The sequence below is a fragment of the Acipenser ruthenus genome, chromosome 34, assembly GCF_902713425.1.
Source record: "Acipenser ruthenus chromosome 34, fAciRut3.2 maternal haplotype, whole genome shotgun sequence".
NCBI lineage: Eukaryota > Metazoa > Chordata > Actinopteri > Acipenseriformes > Acipenseridae > Acipenser > Acipenser ruthenus.
In genome coordinates, this window is record NC_081222.1 from 8633562 (window position 1) to 8652508 (window position 18947).

Genomic DNA, 18947 nt, shown 5'->3' on the forward strand with positions numbered 1-18947 from the left:
TTCAGCAATATGGTATTGAAATGAAGATTTTTTATTACTTTTTATCACAACTGATGGCATTATCTCCCACATGTGATTGTCTGTACTGTTTAGCCAGGTTTTCTTAAATACATGTATGTAATTTGCAGAACTAGAACGGCATCCTTGTTTTTCAATTTCAATGTATTTAATACAATCCAAAACAATGAAAATTCTGCTCATGCTCTGAAGTCTTCAACATGCTCCAATTTGGACACACGACAGATTTAAATAATATTTGTATTAATTATGGAGAAAACGTTACGTGCAAAAACCGATTAATGTAGGCCTATAGCTGATTAGATTGTGTTGCTGACTCGGTAAATGTTTTAAGGAACAGTCGCAAATGCGTCAAGGAAAGCAGGCGATCTGATTGAGATCAGTCGATTGAATGGGACTTTATCAAGCAAACATCATCCCATAGGAATGGGCCAGTAGGTACCTCCCAACAGGTAGAGAAGGTACGGATGAAGTGCTTTAATGGACGTGGGATGTAGTAGCCGCTAGAGTATTGAAATAATAGTACAAATGGCTTTAATAGTAACACAGTTAGGATTAGAGGTAGAGATTAGGTTAGTTGTAGACATTAGGTTTAGGGGTAGAGATTAGGGTAGTTGTAGATATTTGGTTTAGGGGTAGGGGGTTAATAAGCTAGTAGGTACCTACTGGCAGATATTGGATGATTTTGATTGATAACGTGCCATTTAATCGACTGCTTTCAATCAGATCGGCTGAGGAAAGAGATCTAAATAATTAATTTAAAACAACAGCACAGCCCTTTTCAATCTGTGAAAATAACAAAGAGGAATTGCATTGCAGGGGCATTCTAATGCTAAACTAATAATTATTATTATTATTATTATTATTATTATCATCAGCAGCAGCCAGACACATGCAGAAAAAGACCTGACCAGCGGGTTTCTGTGATTAGTAAAAACAAGAAATATACCAGAAATAAGTTCTCTAGAATCTAGAATTGACAGTCTAAATATTTCCTTAATGCTTTAACATTTCAAAAACAAAACCGTTTCTGTTCAACTAAGTTCTGAAATCTTAAAACCTGAGTGGAAATGCTATCAGATGATCCCAAAATAGTTTGTCTGAATTTATAAACGTTTTTTTTTAATGCAATCTGTCAAATTTCAACCAACCCAAACTACTCAATAAGTATGAATAGTGTGCCCTACCTTCTTCTCTTACTACTCTCTGCAACTGGAAATACTGTATTCTGGTGGGTTGTGTTCACAGCATCAGATCCTACATGTGGCAAACAGTCTGTTCAGACACAGTCATTTACTAGAAGAATCTTACTGTGCCCCTCCTATTTAACCAAATACAGACTGGATTTAGATTTTCTTTCGGCAGTGGGTGTCACCTCATCTACCATATATATATATAGTTTGTTTTTCTTTAATTTCGTCATTACTTTTGTAACTTCGGAGCACCTTCCACAATACATATCCTCATCGCAACGTCTGCTGCAATGGGAGGATTGTTATCAAGAGGTAAATCATATTAAAAGCCTCTTCTTTACCACAGAAAAAAAGAGTTGTGCGTATTTATGTATCTCTCCCTATTTTGCAGGACCGCTGAGACCAGAGCCGAGACCAGAGCCGAAACCAGAGCCGAGACCAGGGCCATTTCTCCCTAATCCATGGCGTGAAGTTAAATTTAGTGATGAGTAAGTGATCAGTTTTCAGGGGGCCAAGCAATGTAGGTGTTGGACACCTATTGTTATTGTTATGATTATTATTATTATTATTATTATTATTATTATTATTATTATTATTATTATTATTAGGCTTCCAAGCCGTAGGCTGGGGAAACCTATTGTTTTTGTTAGGATTATTGTTATTATTATTTTTTTTCTTTTTGTGAAACGCTATTGAAGCTAAACAGAAGGTACTCGAAAAAAAAATGCATCCTTTAAACCAAAAGACAATCGAAACAATAACATGTCTGATACATGAGCTTTACAAGTCACACTAATACAGTTTGTTTAAAAATCGAAATAAAATTATTTTTACGACTTAATAAAACAATCACAAATCCTGAATGTGTTGTAAGGAAGCCGCGCGTGTAACCTATTTAAAAGACGACATGAGACGGGGTGGCGCAACATTGTGAGCGTATCTTTCATTGAACTCATTATTTTAGGTAATGAAAAGTGTAGACAGAACTGTTCAGAATCGCTTGCTCTATGAAATAGAATTGTATCTGTGAACATTGTACGGCTATTCACAGAGAATCCTCCCAAAAAACGGACGTTTTACTATAAATATTCTCTAAAACACTGTGTATCATTATTTAATCGCTGTTTAGCAGCTCAACGTAAACCGCAGATGAAAACATACACATTTTCCACCTGTATGCTTGAGCAATTTCGATTGACTGGCTTTTATAATTAATAATATAGGTCATTTTAGGTAACAAAAAAGTATACACAAAACTCTTCAGAATCGCTTGCGCTATGAAATACACTTGTAACGGTAAAGCTCGCACGGTTATTCACGGAGAATCCCCCCAAAAAGCGGACATTTTAGTATAATTGCAGCTGACCAGAGTAATGTTGTTTGTTTACTTTAAATATCCTGGTGGACATGCAGGCATATACACAACTGTAGGCGACACATACGGACACACACACTGTAAGTAGGGTTGCCACCTTTTCCGCAGACCAAACCCAGACATGCTTCGGAAACAAATTCTGGAAGTGATCACGCAATACCTATAGAGTTTAGTAAGACTGTCTCTCAAATCTCACATTTCTCTCTCCATCCTCTTTGTTTTATATGTATGGTGACTAACTTGTGAATACTTTTTAGCGAAAGCATTTAACTGTAATCATTTCTTACAAACCCACGACTAATTTGGTATTATATACTGCCCCATGTAAACGTTACATAAAAGCAGTTCAGTAATGCTACTTTTATATCTGAATATTAACTTCAGCTCTTTCTTAAACCTACTATAACCCTGTATTAAATACTGTCCCTTTTAAACTTCATACTGAAATAGCTCAGTGTGTTGTGCATGTATGATTTTTACAGATAGTAGTTTTGAAATACTCACTATTTATATAAAGTGTTTATGTTTTATTATTTAATATAGGATGTGTGTTGATATCAGTTGGTTTTGATTTGTTGTGGATTGAACAGAATTGCAAGGTATGTATGTTTGTAATTTATTAGAAGTGACTTTTGTTGTTTTACCAAACTGGTGTGTTTATATGAGCACTATAGGTAATGCAAGAAGTGTAATGTGTAATACATAAATAGTTTTATATAGTATGGGTAAGTTCTGCTAAAGGTCAAATTTAAAGCTGGCTGTAAAACTTCCCATCATTTCGTATTGACTGCAGATGGTTGTTATTATTATTTGTTTCTTAGCAGACGCCCTTATCCGGGGCGACTTACAATCGTAAGTAAATACATTTCAAGTATTACAGTACAACATGCTGTGTTGTACTGTGATACTTGAATATAACATACATGTTATATAACATGCAGAGTTCTGATTGAAGCCAAAATGAGCATAAATGATCTACGTATGATTATCTTTTACGGTTGTTCAAGGGAAGTTGCTATGGTACAAAACATGGCTGCTGTGGGCCAGTGAGATTTCAGCATTGATCATCTAACCAGTGATTCCAATATTTTTGCCAAAATTGAGAGTCAGCTGTGTCCAAAATGATTTGTGATGATAACGTTCCATCTATAACAGCCAATGCGCTTAAATTTCACACTAACTGCTTGGAAGCCGTAAAGTTGCTTGCAACTCTAGTTATTATTATTATTTTTCTTTCTTCCGAGACCTCATGGCAGGCTTATGAAATCGGGTATGTAGGTAGCTGGCTATGTGCAGATAATGTCCCCAAATGAAAAAGTCACATGGTTCGACCGCAATATTGGATCTCGTGGAAATTTTGTGAATTTTTCAAAACTCTTGCCGTTAAAAACAACTTAAGGTGGAACTGTGACAATGGCAGTAGATAGTGCAGCAATGGCCTATAAAAAACATATGATCAATCGAGGTCGATTGAACAATTACTTTGCCCGCTACGCTGGATTGGCGCCAAATATTCAATAATCTTCTTGTCTTAAACCACAACGTCAATCGACACCTAAACTGGCAAGCATGTTCACGGCAAGATCCTTTCTTACGCTTGTTCAATGCAAAATTTTTCGTTAAAAAAACATGGCCGCGGCTTGCAAATAATTGACAGCTCTATTTTCATACATTCGTGCATAAATCCAAAGTGCAATACCCTACATTCATGAAACTCTATATGACCATAGAGACTCACGTAAAGTACTGGTGATATGAAAATGACACATTTTGGTCACATGGTTTGGTGGCCATATTGATAATTGTAAAAAAACTTTTGCAACCCATAACAAGAACACTGTTGCACTTATGCTCTTCAGTGTCAACACAATTGCACAGACCATTGGAAAGTAATAACTGGTAAATTGGCACACTTTGTTCAAGGCAAGTCGCTGCATTAAAAAACATGGCTGCCACAATCCAATCAAATAGCAGACTGTGAGAAATAAAGTCTATGAATGAATTAAGATGACTGGGCAATATTTCAATATGGCTGCCAAACTATGTGACCAGATTTGTACGTTGCTGCTTCCATACAGCCATGTCATATTTGTACAGCCATACCATATCCATACAGCCATATCCATAGTCATATGCCATATCCATACATCCATACTGCCATACTTTGCGCCCTACATTGCTGCTTGCAGCTATATTTTTATTTTTGTATTTTCTGAAATTTGTAAGACTGAGCTTTTTAAAGTTTGATATTTCTTTTCATTTTTGCTTGTTTTACAGTGCTTACATGAAACTTCAAGAAGAAATAAAAAAACACGAACCCCACCGTAAGGCTTACACAACAAATATTCTTATTTCGGGTAGTGTGGGTTCTGGAAAGTCAAGCTTTCTAAATTCTGTGCTCTCAGAACTCAGGAGAAAAGAATTCAACGGCAGAGTGCAAACCCTTCAAGCCGTGAGACCAGGTGCACAAACAAGCGTCACACAACGTGTAAGTGTTTAAATTCCAACACCTGCTACACTTCTCATCTAGTGTGTTTAATTACTGTGTCCTGTCATCACACTGGCAGTAACAGCAGAGACAAAAAAGCAGCAAGTGCACATGAGGTTCAGGTGCTTTAAGACGAGGGGACACCAGTCTACATGTTGCTAGAAAAATGTAGAAAGGGAGATATTTTTCTTGAATACATATATCCTGCCAATCGGGACTGTAACTACAGTTAGCTGCAGTGTTGCGTGAACACAAGTATATAAATCGATATTATTTCAAACCCATCATGTTGCAATTTTATTATAAACTGTGAACGCTTACCTTCCACTGTTTGCGTGATTTAATACTTGTGTTTTTTAACCGGACCAGTTGCACTTGTCACATAGAAAGCCATTGTAAATGGTAATGTGGGGTCGGAGGAGCCCGGAGTATTAATATACTGCTTAATGAACGTGTGTTGTTGTTAAAGTTGTATCGAGTTGCCTAAATCATTATTAAAGGTAAGCGGCAATGAAACACATAGAAGGAAGCTGATGTTCTTTGTTTGGTTGCAGGTTTGCTACAGGCTAAAGAACGGGAAACATACTTGTCTGTTTCCTGATATATTAATACATAAATATGTGATTATTATTTTTAATAATAATAATAATAATAATAATAATAATAATAATAATAATAATAATAATAATAATAATAATAACTAGTTGCCAGCAACTATAAGGCTTCCAAGGTACTAAGCGAAGTGTTAGACTATGTGTTCCATAGTAAATATGGCCCTTTCTAATGAGTAACAAGCCATTTGACCATTAGTAAAGGTCAGAGGTCACAGGCTAACATTATTTTATAGAGCAAACATGGGTTGTTATAAGTGTTCCATAGTAACTATGGCCCTATGTGCACTCTATAAGGAGTTATAATCAAGTTTTGCATTTGAACTTTAGGAGAGGTCAGAGGACACTGGCATGGACATATTTTCATAGAGCATGTATGGCTTACTATATGTCTTACATAGTAACCATGACTCTATCTGCACTCTACGGAATTATAAGCAACATTGGTCCATGTTGGCCATCTTGGATTGATGAAAACTTACCATTTGAATAACTTTTGATGCTCATGTTTAAGATCCCTGGAAAATTTCATTTGAATCGGTCCAGTGGTTCTGGAGGAGTTTCATTTTAAAGCTAAATGTAGAATTCCAAAATGATGGCTACGTGTCACGTCACGTGATATGTATAATTGCACACCCCTCCTCAACATATGTGAGAAGTTTGAGGGCAATAGCAGCAATTGTTTTCGTTGTTTTAGTGTCTTCAAAATGAGTTACCAAAAATACATAATCCAATATGGCTGTGTGGCGGAGTGTCCCGTCCCTATGTATTATTATTTGTATTTTTGTTTGCGGCGCGGGTAAAAGCGCTGCGTCTTTTATTATATATTTAAAAACCCCGTGAGGATGCATGGCTGATCAGCTACTGATTATTTAACTAGCTGACAGTCATGCATCCTTACCAAACGCGTGCAGACTCTGGCCGAGGGATAATAAGATAATTAACAACTAGTTAATCCCTCGGCCAGAATATATAAACCCGCAGCTCTCTGCACTCGGGGTGGAGTGTAGAGGAGAGTACGGGAGAGCGGAGAGAGAAAGAGCACAAGGAGAATAAGAGATAATTAACAATTGCTAAAACGTGCTGGATTATCCAGCACGACACTTACTTGTTTGTTTGTTTATTCGTTTGGCCCTTGTGCCTTTTTGTTTTGTGTTTTGTTGTTTTTGTTTAAATCTTTTGTTTTGTTTATTAAACACGCTGAATGCCGTTGCATTCAGCTTCACCCGCCCATCCACTGTTTTGACTCAGTTACTTCCTGGTCCGTGACGTCATCACACATCACCACTGCGAGCGAGACTGCCACAGGCTGCCAAACCATGTGACCTATTCGCTCCATTTTTTTCAGGGTCAACTAGCCATAGTCATGTACTAAACTGCGAGCGATTTCGTGCAACGGTTTTCACTTCATGGGCTGTTAAAGTCCTTGGCAGACGATAAGAAATAACAATAGTGATAATCCTATCATGTGAGGTCAAAGGTCACGGGCAAACTGTTTTTGATAGAACACATATGGGTTCCTATATGTGGTCCATTGTAACAGTGGCCCTATCTGCTTTCTATAAGGAGTTATCGACTACTTTCACTTTTGACCTCTGATGTCATAAACATGGCCGTTATTGACGAAAACGTTTTCTTTGAATAACTTAAAGATTGACCATTCATAAACATGTACAGCAAGTTTCAGAGCTCTAGCTTAAGCGGTTTCGGAGGAGATGAGATTTGAAAATGACCAAAATTTTGCAAAAATCCAACATGGCTGCCAAACCATGTAACCTACGGTTTTCATTTTATGGGCTGTTAAAGATTCACCATTGTGGTGGATGGAAAGAAAATAATAATAATAATAATAATAATCTCTTGAAGAACAATAGGTTTCCAGCCATTTTGCTTGGAAGCCTAATAAAAAAAATAATAATAATAATAATAATAATAATAATAATAATAATAATAATAATAATAATAGGCTCCGCCAGGCATCTCCGGGCTTTCCCGGGCATCTCCGGTGCCTCCGGACTGGTTTTAGGACGACCGTGGTAATGTATACTACTACGACTAGCTCCAGAACCGCGCCCTGAATGCATGCATGCCACTGGGTTCCCCTGGGTCCTAAGTCCTGAAAAATATAGGGCTCTATACTCAACCATCAGTAATTGAGTGTGTTTTACCAAATTTTACCGAAGCAATGTTTTACCATTTTGTCGGAAAGTCCAAGTGATACAAAAACATAATCCCCTAAAATAAAACAATTTGGTGACCACACATTCCCCCTTAAATCCATCAGTGCAATCCGTCAATGAAGGATTTCATCTGTACAAAGGAACTGTATTAAAGACAGGGAGTAACAGGCAGATGATGCTCCTCCAGGGAAAAGAAGACGAAACCCGTTCGAATGTCATCATGAACTACGAGGTAATAATATGAGAGGGGAAAGTAACAAAAAGTAAATAATATAATGCAAACTCATCTATTAACAAAAATACATCTATTAACAACAAAACAGCATGCCTTAAATTGAAATTCAATTTACTCAAGAACAAAAAACAGCTTCCCTTCAATTTAAAATTGAGTTTACTCAAGAACAAAAAACAGTTTCCCTTAAATTGAAATTCAGTTTACGCTAGGGTGCGCAAGACCTTTATTTGAGCTGTGTATTTCAGCTCCACAGTTTATTTAAATATGTTTTATTTGAACTGTGCAAGCACAAAGTGTCAATCATTCCTCTCAGCCTCGCCCACTTCCACTTAAGGAAATCGGGGCTTGCTCTTCCTATATTCGCAAGACAACTGCTTAACCTTCAACATCACACCCAGCTTGAGGTGGCAAAGCCCTCACAATGTGTGTTAATATGCAGGAAAAGAAGGGGGTGTGTGTATATTTCACAGCATAGAGTGTGAATGCCTACTTGTGCCACTTTGCAATCTACTTTATGGTGAAAAGAAATGCTCAAGCTTTAAAATGATACCTTACTTGAGGTGGCACATGCAGACTATCTGTGTGATTTCCCCCTTAGAATGTGAGCTAATATTCAATACATAACTGTGCGAATAAGTAACTTCAGCCCTCGAATCAGGGAATAAGTAACTAACTTCACTTTCGAATCGGGAATCAGTAACTAACTTCAGCCCGTTCCTTCTGTAAAGCTCGGTGCCCCCATCCAGAACTCGTCTGTTAAGTGTCCGTTTTTACCACATATAAATATGTAAAGTAATATGACTGACTTTTTCAGCTTAGTTGAAAAATTATCATAATCCACCATTTATGTGCTTTTTTAAAAAAAAAAAAAAAAAGGAAAAAATAAACTGTTTATGCTAAATGCATTATTTTGTTACTTGTAAAAAAGTTGCACTTTTGTAATTCATGTCCATTAGTTTTCATTTAATTGAAACGTGTTTGTAGTTGTCGAAATGTGGTTAATTTCTTCTTGTTAAAAGACCAGATTGAGTTCCTTCTGCTCTATATTTAACCTAGGGGTGGCGCAGTCGAGCAAGTTTTGTAGCACTTTATGTTAATTGGGTTTTCTGGGCTTCAGTGTTAATGTTCCTATACCTGTAGCATGCTACACATAACACCAATGCATACACATAATAAATATGATCATTGTATAATTTCTTTGCAGCTAAGATGCCACAAATTCATTGAGAAGATCAAAATCTTTGATACAGCAGGATTTGAATTGGAGAAAACAGTGAATGCCACGATAATATTAAAGAAGATTATAGATGGTGAAGTGGCTGAAGGCACAAAGGTATGTAAGTAATGTTAATGCAATGATGTGTAAAAGACTTGTAGAAAGCATTTTGAAAGCGCATTGGCTCCTTTGAGTGGCTCAGCAGCTGTAACATCACTGAATACTATTTTTACACAGTATGATGCAATACAAGTGAATACAGTTCTCTCTTCCATCATTTACAGTGGCATACAGTAAACAAACACACCATGCATTTACTAATGCTTTCAGCTCCTTTTAAAATTCAAATTCATGCCAGAAGTAGATACAACTTTCAAACAGCCTTGACCTTTTAATTTTGTAATGTCAGATGTAGCATGTTGGGTTTGATCTTTACACATACATACACATATCTTTGCATCACACTTTTCTTTTTAGGGGGGGGATTCTCCCCATTATTACACAGCTTATTTCAATTGTTCTAAAACTGTGTGAGTTAAAACCACAGCAATTAACCATACTTAACATGTCAGTTAAAACATTCCCTCTCAGTAAAAATCATAAATCACAAACATAAAATGTATTATTAAGAAGAAAATTGCAATAATCTCAGAAAAGGGTACTTTTCTTGGTAATATTTTAAGTGTGTTTTTTGAGAAATGGTAACTGTTTTCTAAAACTTATTTTTGTTTTTATTTTTTAGTTTGACAATATTCTGAAATCAAAAATGGAAGGAGACAAAATCCACTGTGTTGTGTTGGTTCTATCACTTCATACCGCTGAAAATATGCACCCAGCATTGATTCAGTTTTATGAACAATTCATTGGAATGCTCACAGAGACTGGTAATATATCATTAGCATTGTGTGTGCCAATTTCTGTGTGTGTGTATTTATATACTTTATATACTCATATATATACCTTCACCTGTTGAGAATAGAATAAATACTGTGTGCTAGCTTCAGACTGTTATCATGTGCAATTTGTATCTTGTGTGTGTGTGTGTGTGTGTGTGTGTGTGTGTGTATTTATATACATTATATACTCAATATACAATATTGTTTTTTTTTTATTTTGTTTTGTTTCTTTTCCTCCTTCTCTTGCTTTCTCTCTCTCATACAGTATATATATTATGTATCCCTGCAGCCGCCACCAGGTAAACACCTTCACCTGTTGAGAATAGAATAAATACTGTGCGCTATTCAGACCTGTTATCATGTGCATGGATTAGGGAGTGGTTAACATGTAGAAAACAGAAAGTACTGATTAGAGGAGAAATCTCAAAATGGAGCGAGGTAACCAGTGGTGTACCACAGGGACCAGTGTTAGGTCCTCTGCTATTCCTAATCTACATTAATGATTTAGATTCTGGTATAGTTAGCAAACTTGTTAAATTTGCAGACGACACAAAAATAGGAGGAGTGGCAAATACTGTTGCAGCAGCAAAGGTCATTCAAAATGATATAGACAGCATTCAGAACTGGGCAGACATATGGCAAATTAAATTTAATAGAGAAAAGTGTAAAGTATTGCACGCAAACAGTAAAAATATGCATTATAAATATCATATGGGAGATACTGAAATTGAAGAAGGAATCTATGAAAACGACCTAGGAGTTTATGTTGACTCGGAAATGTCTTCATCTAGACAATGTGGGGAAGCTATACAATAGTCCAACAAGATGCTTGGATATATTGTGAAAAGTGTTGAATTTAAATCAAGGGAAGTAATGTTAAAACTTTACAATGCATTATTAAGACCTCACCTAGAATATTGTGTTCAGTTCTGGTCACCTCGTTACAAAAAGGATATTGTTGCTCTAGAAAGAGTGCAAAGAAGAGCAACCAGAATTATCCTGGGTTTAAAAGGCATGTCGTATGCAGACAGGCTCAAAGAATTGAATCTATTCTGTCTTGAACAAAGAAGATTACGCAGTGATCTGATTCAAGCATTCAAAATCCTAAAAGGTATTAACAATGTCGACCCAGGGGACTTTTTTGACCTGAAAAAAGAAAGGTGTCACAAATGGAGATTAGATAAAGAGGCATTAGAAAATAGGAGGCACTTTTTTACACAGAGAATTGTGAGGGTCTGGAACCAACTCCCCAGTAATGTTGTTGAAGCTGACACCCTAAGATCCTTCAAGAAGCTGCTTGATGAGATTCAACCAAACGAGCAAGATGGGCCGAATGGCCTCCTCACGTTTGTAAACTTTCTTATGTTCTAATTTGTGTCTTGTGTTTGGTTAAGTGCTTCTTTCAGCTCACTGTGGTAGATTATCTAGCTGGTAATGACTGCTGCGTTGAACATTACTGCTTAAATAGGTCTGGTGGAGAGTCCCTGAGTGGCTTATCTGGCAAAAGCAGTACCGCGCGGCGTACAGGATGAGTCCTACAGAGCAGGTTCAAATCCTGCCTGTGCGCAGTTAGCCGGTCTGTGCTGGGGACTCCAAGGGGGCGTTGCATTGGCTCTGACACTCCCAGGGGGTTAGGGAGGGAAAAGCCTCATCAAGCCATGGTGAACTCTACAGGACAGACAGCTGGTAAGCCTGGGCAGAGATCTGCAGAGCTGGCCTTTGTCCTCCAGAGGTCAGTACCTCGCTCAGTTTGTTGGGTGTAAAAGGGAAGTTGGCTTGGTTGTGGGATAGGAGGATATCCACTGAACCTTCAGATCTGCTGCACTGTGTGGAGATCGCTGTTCGGTGAGGAGAAACGATGATAGTTGGAGATTCCAAATTGGGGGTTAAATAATTGGGCATTCTAAATTTAAAAAAAAAATAGGTCTGTTTTCAATTATCCTGATTAGCATTTTTCTTGGGTGTTAATCAAGTCTGTTAAATGAGATGATTGACCTGAAACATGATCTTTTTTTCTATCCATCATCACACTAGACTACTATACACACTAATTATATAACACAACACTTCTAATGTATCACTTTTCAGAAGTACCATGCCAGCTGCTTGTTACATTCGTTGATAAACTTGTCGAGAAGACTGAGGATTTGAAAAATCTGTACAGGAGAAGAGATATAAAACAAAAGGTGAGTTAAAACAATATCAACATGGATTGTAACATAAGCTAATAAAATCCAGGGCTCTTCAAGAAGATTTAGTTTCCCATAGTCCAAATAGCACTAGTCCAGAACGGATAAATGGGTGATTTTTTTTCAAGTAAACACTAGATACAGGAAAGAAGAACTGTATGAAGTTATGTGGCAAAGTGGTTAACAGTGTGCAGGTGCAGGTGATCAATAATCAAACAGACAATGATAATCCAGGTGCAAGGGTGTTTTATTTTGTAATCCAATTGCCTGATGGCGTAACAGCAGTAAATAATGTTAACAGGCAATACAGCGGCGTGTGTTGCTTTGTGTATAAACCACGGTTGGTTCCCAAATAATATACAGTCCCGTTGTTATTCACCCATACGTAACACAGACACAAACACAAGAACAAGTCCACAGTGTGTGCTTTAGTGCTCGTAGTGACAATACAGTGTTCAGCCGTCTAATAATAACAAACAGTAATTCTTTAGACACGACAGAACAAAACAAACAAAACACTCACGATTACAATACACGGTCTCCTTCCGGTTCAGCTCTAATCATACAAAGGAACAGATCGCTTGGCCACATCCCCTTTTATACCATCAGTCACGCCCCCTTTGGCAGCGATTGTAATCGCTTTTCCTCCAATCCGCGATTGACATATCGGCGACCATTTTGGGGCAATGACTTGCAGTATTGTGGCTCCGTCCCCTTTCTAAGATGGCCGATTTCCAACCCTGGAATGAATTGTCTGGCCATCCAGTCCAGGGCACTCTGTTCCCTTTACACAGCGCCCTCACAGGTCGGGAGGGAGATTTATCTTCATTCTGTCTCTGTCACAAGTTAAAATTATTTCTTATAAACATCAACTGATTTTGGTGAAATGCAGTAAAACCCAAACATCCAGAAAACAGCCATCCTTTTTGGATGGGTCAAGGTCAACCCAAATATTCAAGTGTTTATTTTTAATACAACAAGGATTGTTTGTGTGGCAATAAAACAAAGAAATATAGAGAAAGAAAAGCTATAAAATCAAAATGAAAATCACTGTGGAGTATTTCTGGAGGACATCAAGTACAACATGTTTCACACGACACATGCAGCAGGCATTGAAATGTGCTGTTCTTTATAAACTAATACTTTCTTCATTCTCTTTCAGATTGAAATGTTAGCAAAGAAGATGAGAATTTCAATGTGCAACGTCCTTGTGGTTTCAAACTACTTTGAGGAGATGAAAATTAACCAAATAAAAGGAACTCTGCTGTTGGAGGCAGTTGCTCAAATGCTGATGGCTGCAAAACCCTTTCAAGAGAGAATGTAGAGTATCACCTGTCACACCTGAAGCACGCTGAGCCCATTCACAATTTGAATTGATTTCCAATGGGAGAATGGCCACTTTGTGTATAAGAGAAGCCAATTCCTTTGTTTGGAGAGAGCAGGAGGAAGCAGCAGGAGGCTGTGGTCCCAGATAACACCCAGTCAGCACTATCACAGAGTTACTTTTTGTATTTATGAATTTTATTCAGCTCATTCTCTACTTGTATATTCTTTGTTAAATCTATTTTTTATATATATGTGTGTATATATATATATATATATATATATATATATATATATATATATATATATACATTTAGAATCAGCCATTTTTTCACTATTTTTTATACCCAATTTGAGGTTTGGCTCTTATTATTCAACCCGGCTCACTGCTGCTACACTGACTGGGAGCGACGAAGACAGGCGGTGGCATAGACTGTATTCAAACCAGGTTATAGGGCACTACTGCCGTCAGCTTTGCATAAACAGAGAAAAACTGTCAATAAGCGGCTTTGAATTATTCAGCATTTAATCTACTGTTTAATCTATCATTTTATGAAAAAATATTAATAATACTCTATTGAGTACTCTCGTTTAAATCTAGTTATAAAAACGTCAATTAATGATCTTTGAATTAATCAGCAATAACCTTTGCATTATATTTTGGAAGTTCCTTTAACCGGTTCCTTATTAATAACAGCTGAACCTTACAGCTTACAGATACTCTGCAATAATGTAAAAGACTGGGGAAAATCATAAATGAAATGTGAATGATGTTTTTTGAAATAAATAAATAAATTCTGCTTTTGTTTCCTATTTACGCAGCACTTTCACTCATGTTTGCTGTTGCTATTGTATTGTATTGTATTGTATTGTATTGTATTGTATTGGCCAGTCTGTCTAATAAGGGGGCTCATTCAAACACCTTTCAAATGCATTAACCTCAGGATGTCCACATTACTAACCACTGTATTTGAAAATCCCATCTCATACATTTCCCATGTACTGTGATGTAGTTTCCCATAATGCATTGTTTTTAATAATAATAATCCTTGTTTTAAATCAGTTTGATATTGACATGTTTGTGTCTCTCTCTACTATGTTGGTTCCTCATCTGTATTATGCATTGCAGTTACAGGGTGGAAGAATAAAGAGCTTGATTGATCCAATGTCTGTTGCAATCTCGTAATTTCTGGGTACACCCACAGCAGCAAAAATGTCACAATACTAATAGTATTTTATAATTTATATAATAATAAAAAAGTAATACCTTTTTTTTATTTGAAGTATTACTATGTAATGTGTTTCAAGAACACTTTAGGTATACCAGCAGTATATGTATAGTTTGGTTTTAGTTTACTTAAAGTTGTATTATTTTATACTTAAGTAAATTCAACCTACAATTTAGGTATACTAATAGTGTACTTCAAACTACTTTTTTTGGACTCAAAATATACTTGTAAAACAGATGAATGCCATAAAACTTCTTTTAAACACCCCAGGGTTTATTTACAATATTTTCCAGTAGTCCCCTGCAGCGCGTATTGGAGACCAGCGACTATTTGAGATCTGCTGTTTATTATGTAAGATCACTAACATCTTCAAATACTTGAGATGCAACCATGATGAAGCTGCTAACACACAACCTGATAGCAACGACATAACTAAATGACAGCATTCCAGCAACGTACTGTTAAAAGGTTGTATGTCAGTGGGTATTAAGAAAGAGTTTTACTTTAGAACAAAATTCCCATTGTATTGTACACCCCCAAGTATAAAACAAAAGTATTCATTTAGGTTTTTTTATACATTTGTAAACAAGGATATGCAAAACGTTGGAAAATAAACAAGCAGAAGAACGAATCTGCATTGAAAAACTCAATGGTATCTACCACTGTTCATCATAATAATAATAATAATAAATATACCTGCAAGCAGCAATGACCGGGATCCAAGCACCAGACCATGTGTCCTATGACCGTATTTCACACGTGGCATAGTAGCCCATTGGCCTCTAGTAATCTGTGTAGCATATTGTACCATTGGAGCATATATGGGTTACTAGATGTGTTCCATATTAACTATGACACTGTATGCACTTAAATTAGTTGTAAGCACATTTTGCATTTGACCTTTTGATATATACAGTACTGTGCAAAAGTTTTAGGTGTGAAAAAATGCTGTAAAGTAAGAATGCTTTCAAAAATAGACATGTTAATAGTTTATATTTATCAATTAACAAAATGCAAAGTGAGTGAACAGAAGAAAAATCTACATCAAATCAATATTTGGTGTGACCACCCTTTGCCTTCAAAACAGCATCAATTCTTCTAGGTACACTTGCACACAGTTTTTGAAGGAACTCGGCAGGTAGGTTGGCCCAAACATCTTGGAGAACTAACCACAGTTCTTCTGTGGATTTAGGCAGTCTCAGTTGCTTCTCTCTCTTCATGTAATCCCAGACAGACTCGATGATGTTGAGATCAGGGCTCTGTGGGGGCCATACCATCACTTCCAGGACTCCTTGTTCTTCTTTACGCTGAAGATAGTTCTTAATGACTTTCGCTGTATGTTTGGGGTCGTTGTCATGCTGCAGAATAAATTTGGGGCCAATCAGATGCCTCCCTGATGGTATTGCATGATGGATAAGTATCTGCCTGTACATCTCAACATTGAGGAGACCATTAATTCTGACCAAATCCCCAACTCCATTTGCAGAAATGCAGCCCCAAACTTGCAAGGAACCTCCACCATGCTTCACTGTTGCCTGCAGACACTCATTCGTGTACCGCTCTCCAGCCCTTCGGCAAACAAACTGCCTTCTGCTACAGCCAAATATTTCAAATTTTGACTCATCAGTCCAGAGCACCTGCTGCCATTTTTCTGCACCCCAGTTCCTGTGTTTTCGTGCATAGTTGAGTCGCTTGGCCTTGTTTCCACGTCAGAGGTATGGCTTTTTGGCCGCAAGTCTTCCATGAAGGCCACTTCTGACCAGACTTCTCCGGACAGTAGATGGGTGTACCAGGGTCCCACTGTTTTCTGCCAATTCTGAGCTGAAGGCACTGCTGGATATCTTCTGATTGCGAAGGGAAGTAAGCATGATGTGTCTTTCATCTGCTGCAGTAAGTTTCCTTGGCCGACCACTGCGTCTACAGTCCTCAACGTTGCCCGTTTCTTTGTGCTTCTTCAAAAGAGCTTGGACAGCACATCTGGAAACCCCTGTCTGCCTTGAAATTTTTGCCTGGGAGAGACCTTGCTGATGCAGCAAAACTACCTTATGTCTTGTTGCTGTGCTCAGTCTTGCCATGGTGTATGACTTTTGACAGTAAACTGTCTTCAGCAACCTCACCTTGTTAGCTGAGTTTGGCTGTTCCTCACCCAGTTTTATTCCTCCTACACAGCTGTTTTTGTTTCAGTTAATGATTGTTTTTCAACCTACATATTGAATTGATGATCATTAGCACCTGTTTGGTATAATTGTTTAATCATACACCTGACTATATGCCTACAAAATCCCTGACTGTGTGCAAGTGTTTTGTTTGAACTTTTATTTTCGCTCTGTGAGCACTGTGTGTTTTTGTTTAGAACTTCTATTTATTTTTGTTATTTAAAAAAATAAAACGCCGCACCGCGTCATTTTGTTTCAAATCTGCAGTGTGATGTCAGTGTTTTTAGTTCATGCTTCTGTCTGACATCACCGCCCAGCCATCCTGTCACAGCCACATATTTAAAGATTGGGTTTTACATTTTGAAGCGACTGAAGGGGAGAAGGGGGGGCCTTGTTCAACACCAATTAGCACTGACCAGTAATAATTACAGTAGTATTAGACTCATAAAAATATATAAATAAATAAATGGTTATATCGGTCTAAGAAAAAGCCATTAAAAGGCACAACTGCATAATGATCATAGTTAATAATAGTACTATCAATATTAAACCATTTTAGGTTGTTCAAAAACTAAAGAGAAAATTCACGCTCTGGAGCACTCCGCAGAGATTTCTCGAGGTATGACACAGGCCCGGTTTTTGGGATGGAACCGCATAACAGTCTCGCGTTTTGATTGGTCCATGTCTGTCACAGGAACATGTCGTCACACAAGTGGGGAAGCTTGCAGGCATTTTTAAATTTATCTTCCACACTATTATGGTTTTGTTACAGGATACATTAGTTTATCTCTAATGTAATCACAGTTTTACATATAGCCTTCCCCTGTTTTCATTTACTTCGCAAATTATGGGCCGCTTTGCTTTTCAGATAACGTCCCAAATTCCAGGCCGCTCTGATAACGTCCCAAATTCTGGGCTGCTTTGCATTTTCGAATTCAGCCCAGTTTTTGGGACTCCGCTGACAGCCGAGTTTCTAAGGCATGCATGCACAATTTACCATAAACTGGATCGTGAGTTACCCTTAGTACATGAATCAAAGTTAATGTATTTTTTACTATCCCCAGAAAACATTATTTTTTATGAAGAAACAGAAATAAAGTAGAAATGTAAAAACAAAAACTTATTTCTTATTACATGAAGAAACTACATTGCACTGAAATAGATACATGAAAATTAATTAAAGCAGTCGTTTTCATTTATTAAAAGCCAATATTAAAACACATTTTTGAGAAGGAACATGGTATTCCAAAAAAAGAACATCTCATTTGCTTATGTAACGTCCATCAATATATTGTAGTGTTTCAGGTTCTTTTTGGGACAAAAATGAGACTGCAACCGTGAGTAGAAGAAGGATGTTTATTTTGACAATAATTAAATAATCACAAAATTAATTCATAAAGTGAGGGAAAGGGGACTGGGAGTAGAAAGTGAAAATAAATGATTGTAGTAGGTTTTCTTTTACCCTACCCTTCCAGTCTTTTCCCTGCACCCCCTTGCATGCCCTCGCCTCCTGCCCCCTCTTTTGCGCCAAACCTGCACTACAATTCCACTCCATACACATACACACACAACCCCTGCACGCACACACCCACCATGCAAACCCTGCACACTCACACCACCATGCGACCCCTGCAGGCACAAACCACCATGCAAACCCAGCACACTCACACCACCATGCAACCCCTGCACGCACAAACCACCATCCGACCCCTGCACGCACACACCACCATGCGACCCCTGCACACTCACACCACCATGCGACCCCTGCATGCACACACCACCATGCAAACCCTGCACACTCACACCACCATGCGACCCCTGCATGCACAAACCACCAT

At 37.6% G+C, this 18947-nt stretch overlaps 2 protein-coding genes across 3 annotated transcripts in view; one reads left to right on the top strand and one right to left on the bottom strand.

Moving 5' to 3' along the window:
• LOC131704993 (tetra-peptide repeat homeobox protein 1-like) overlaps positions 1-18947 on the bottom strand; it is a 335084-nt gene that overhangs the window by 56569 nt on the left and 259568 nt on the right. The window lies entirely within an intron of this gene.
• On the top strand, positions 1363-13952 carry LOC117965617 (interferon-induced protein 44-like). Of its 2 annotated transcripts, XR_009310110.1 has the most exons (8): positions 1363-1523; positions 1603-1699; positions 4864-5074; positions 9305-9433; positions 10059-10200; positions 10478-10511; positions 12301-12398; positions 13564-13952. XR_009310110.1 is itself a non-coding variant. In XM_034910488.2 (7 exons), the coding sequence occupies exons 1-7, from the start codon at positions 1502-1504 to the stop codon at positions 13723-13725; spliced, it is 861 nt and encodes a 286-aa protein (XP_034766379.2). In that variant the 5' UTR covers positions 1374-1501; the 3' UTR covers positions 13726-13952. The 2 variants fall into 2 exon arrangements, 1 of the variants encoding a protein (XP_034766379.2); XM_034910488.2 differs by lacking the exon at positions 10478-10511 and having other exon boundaries at positions 1374-1523.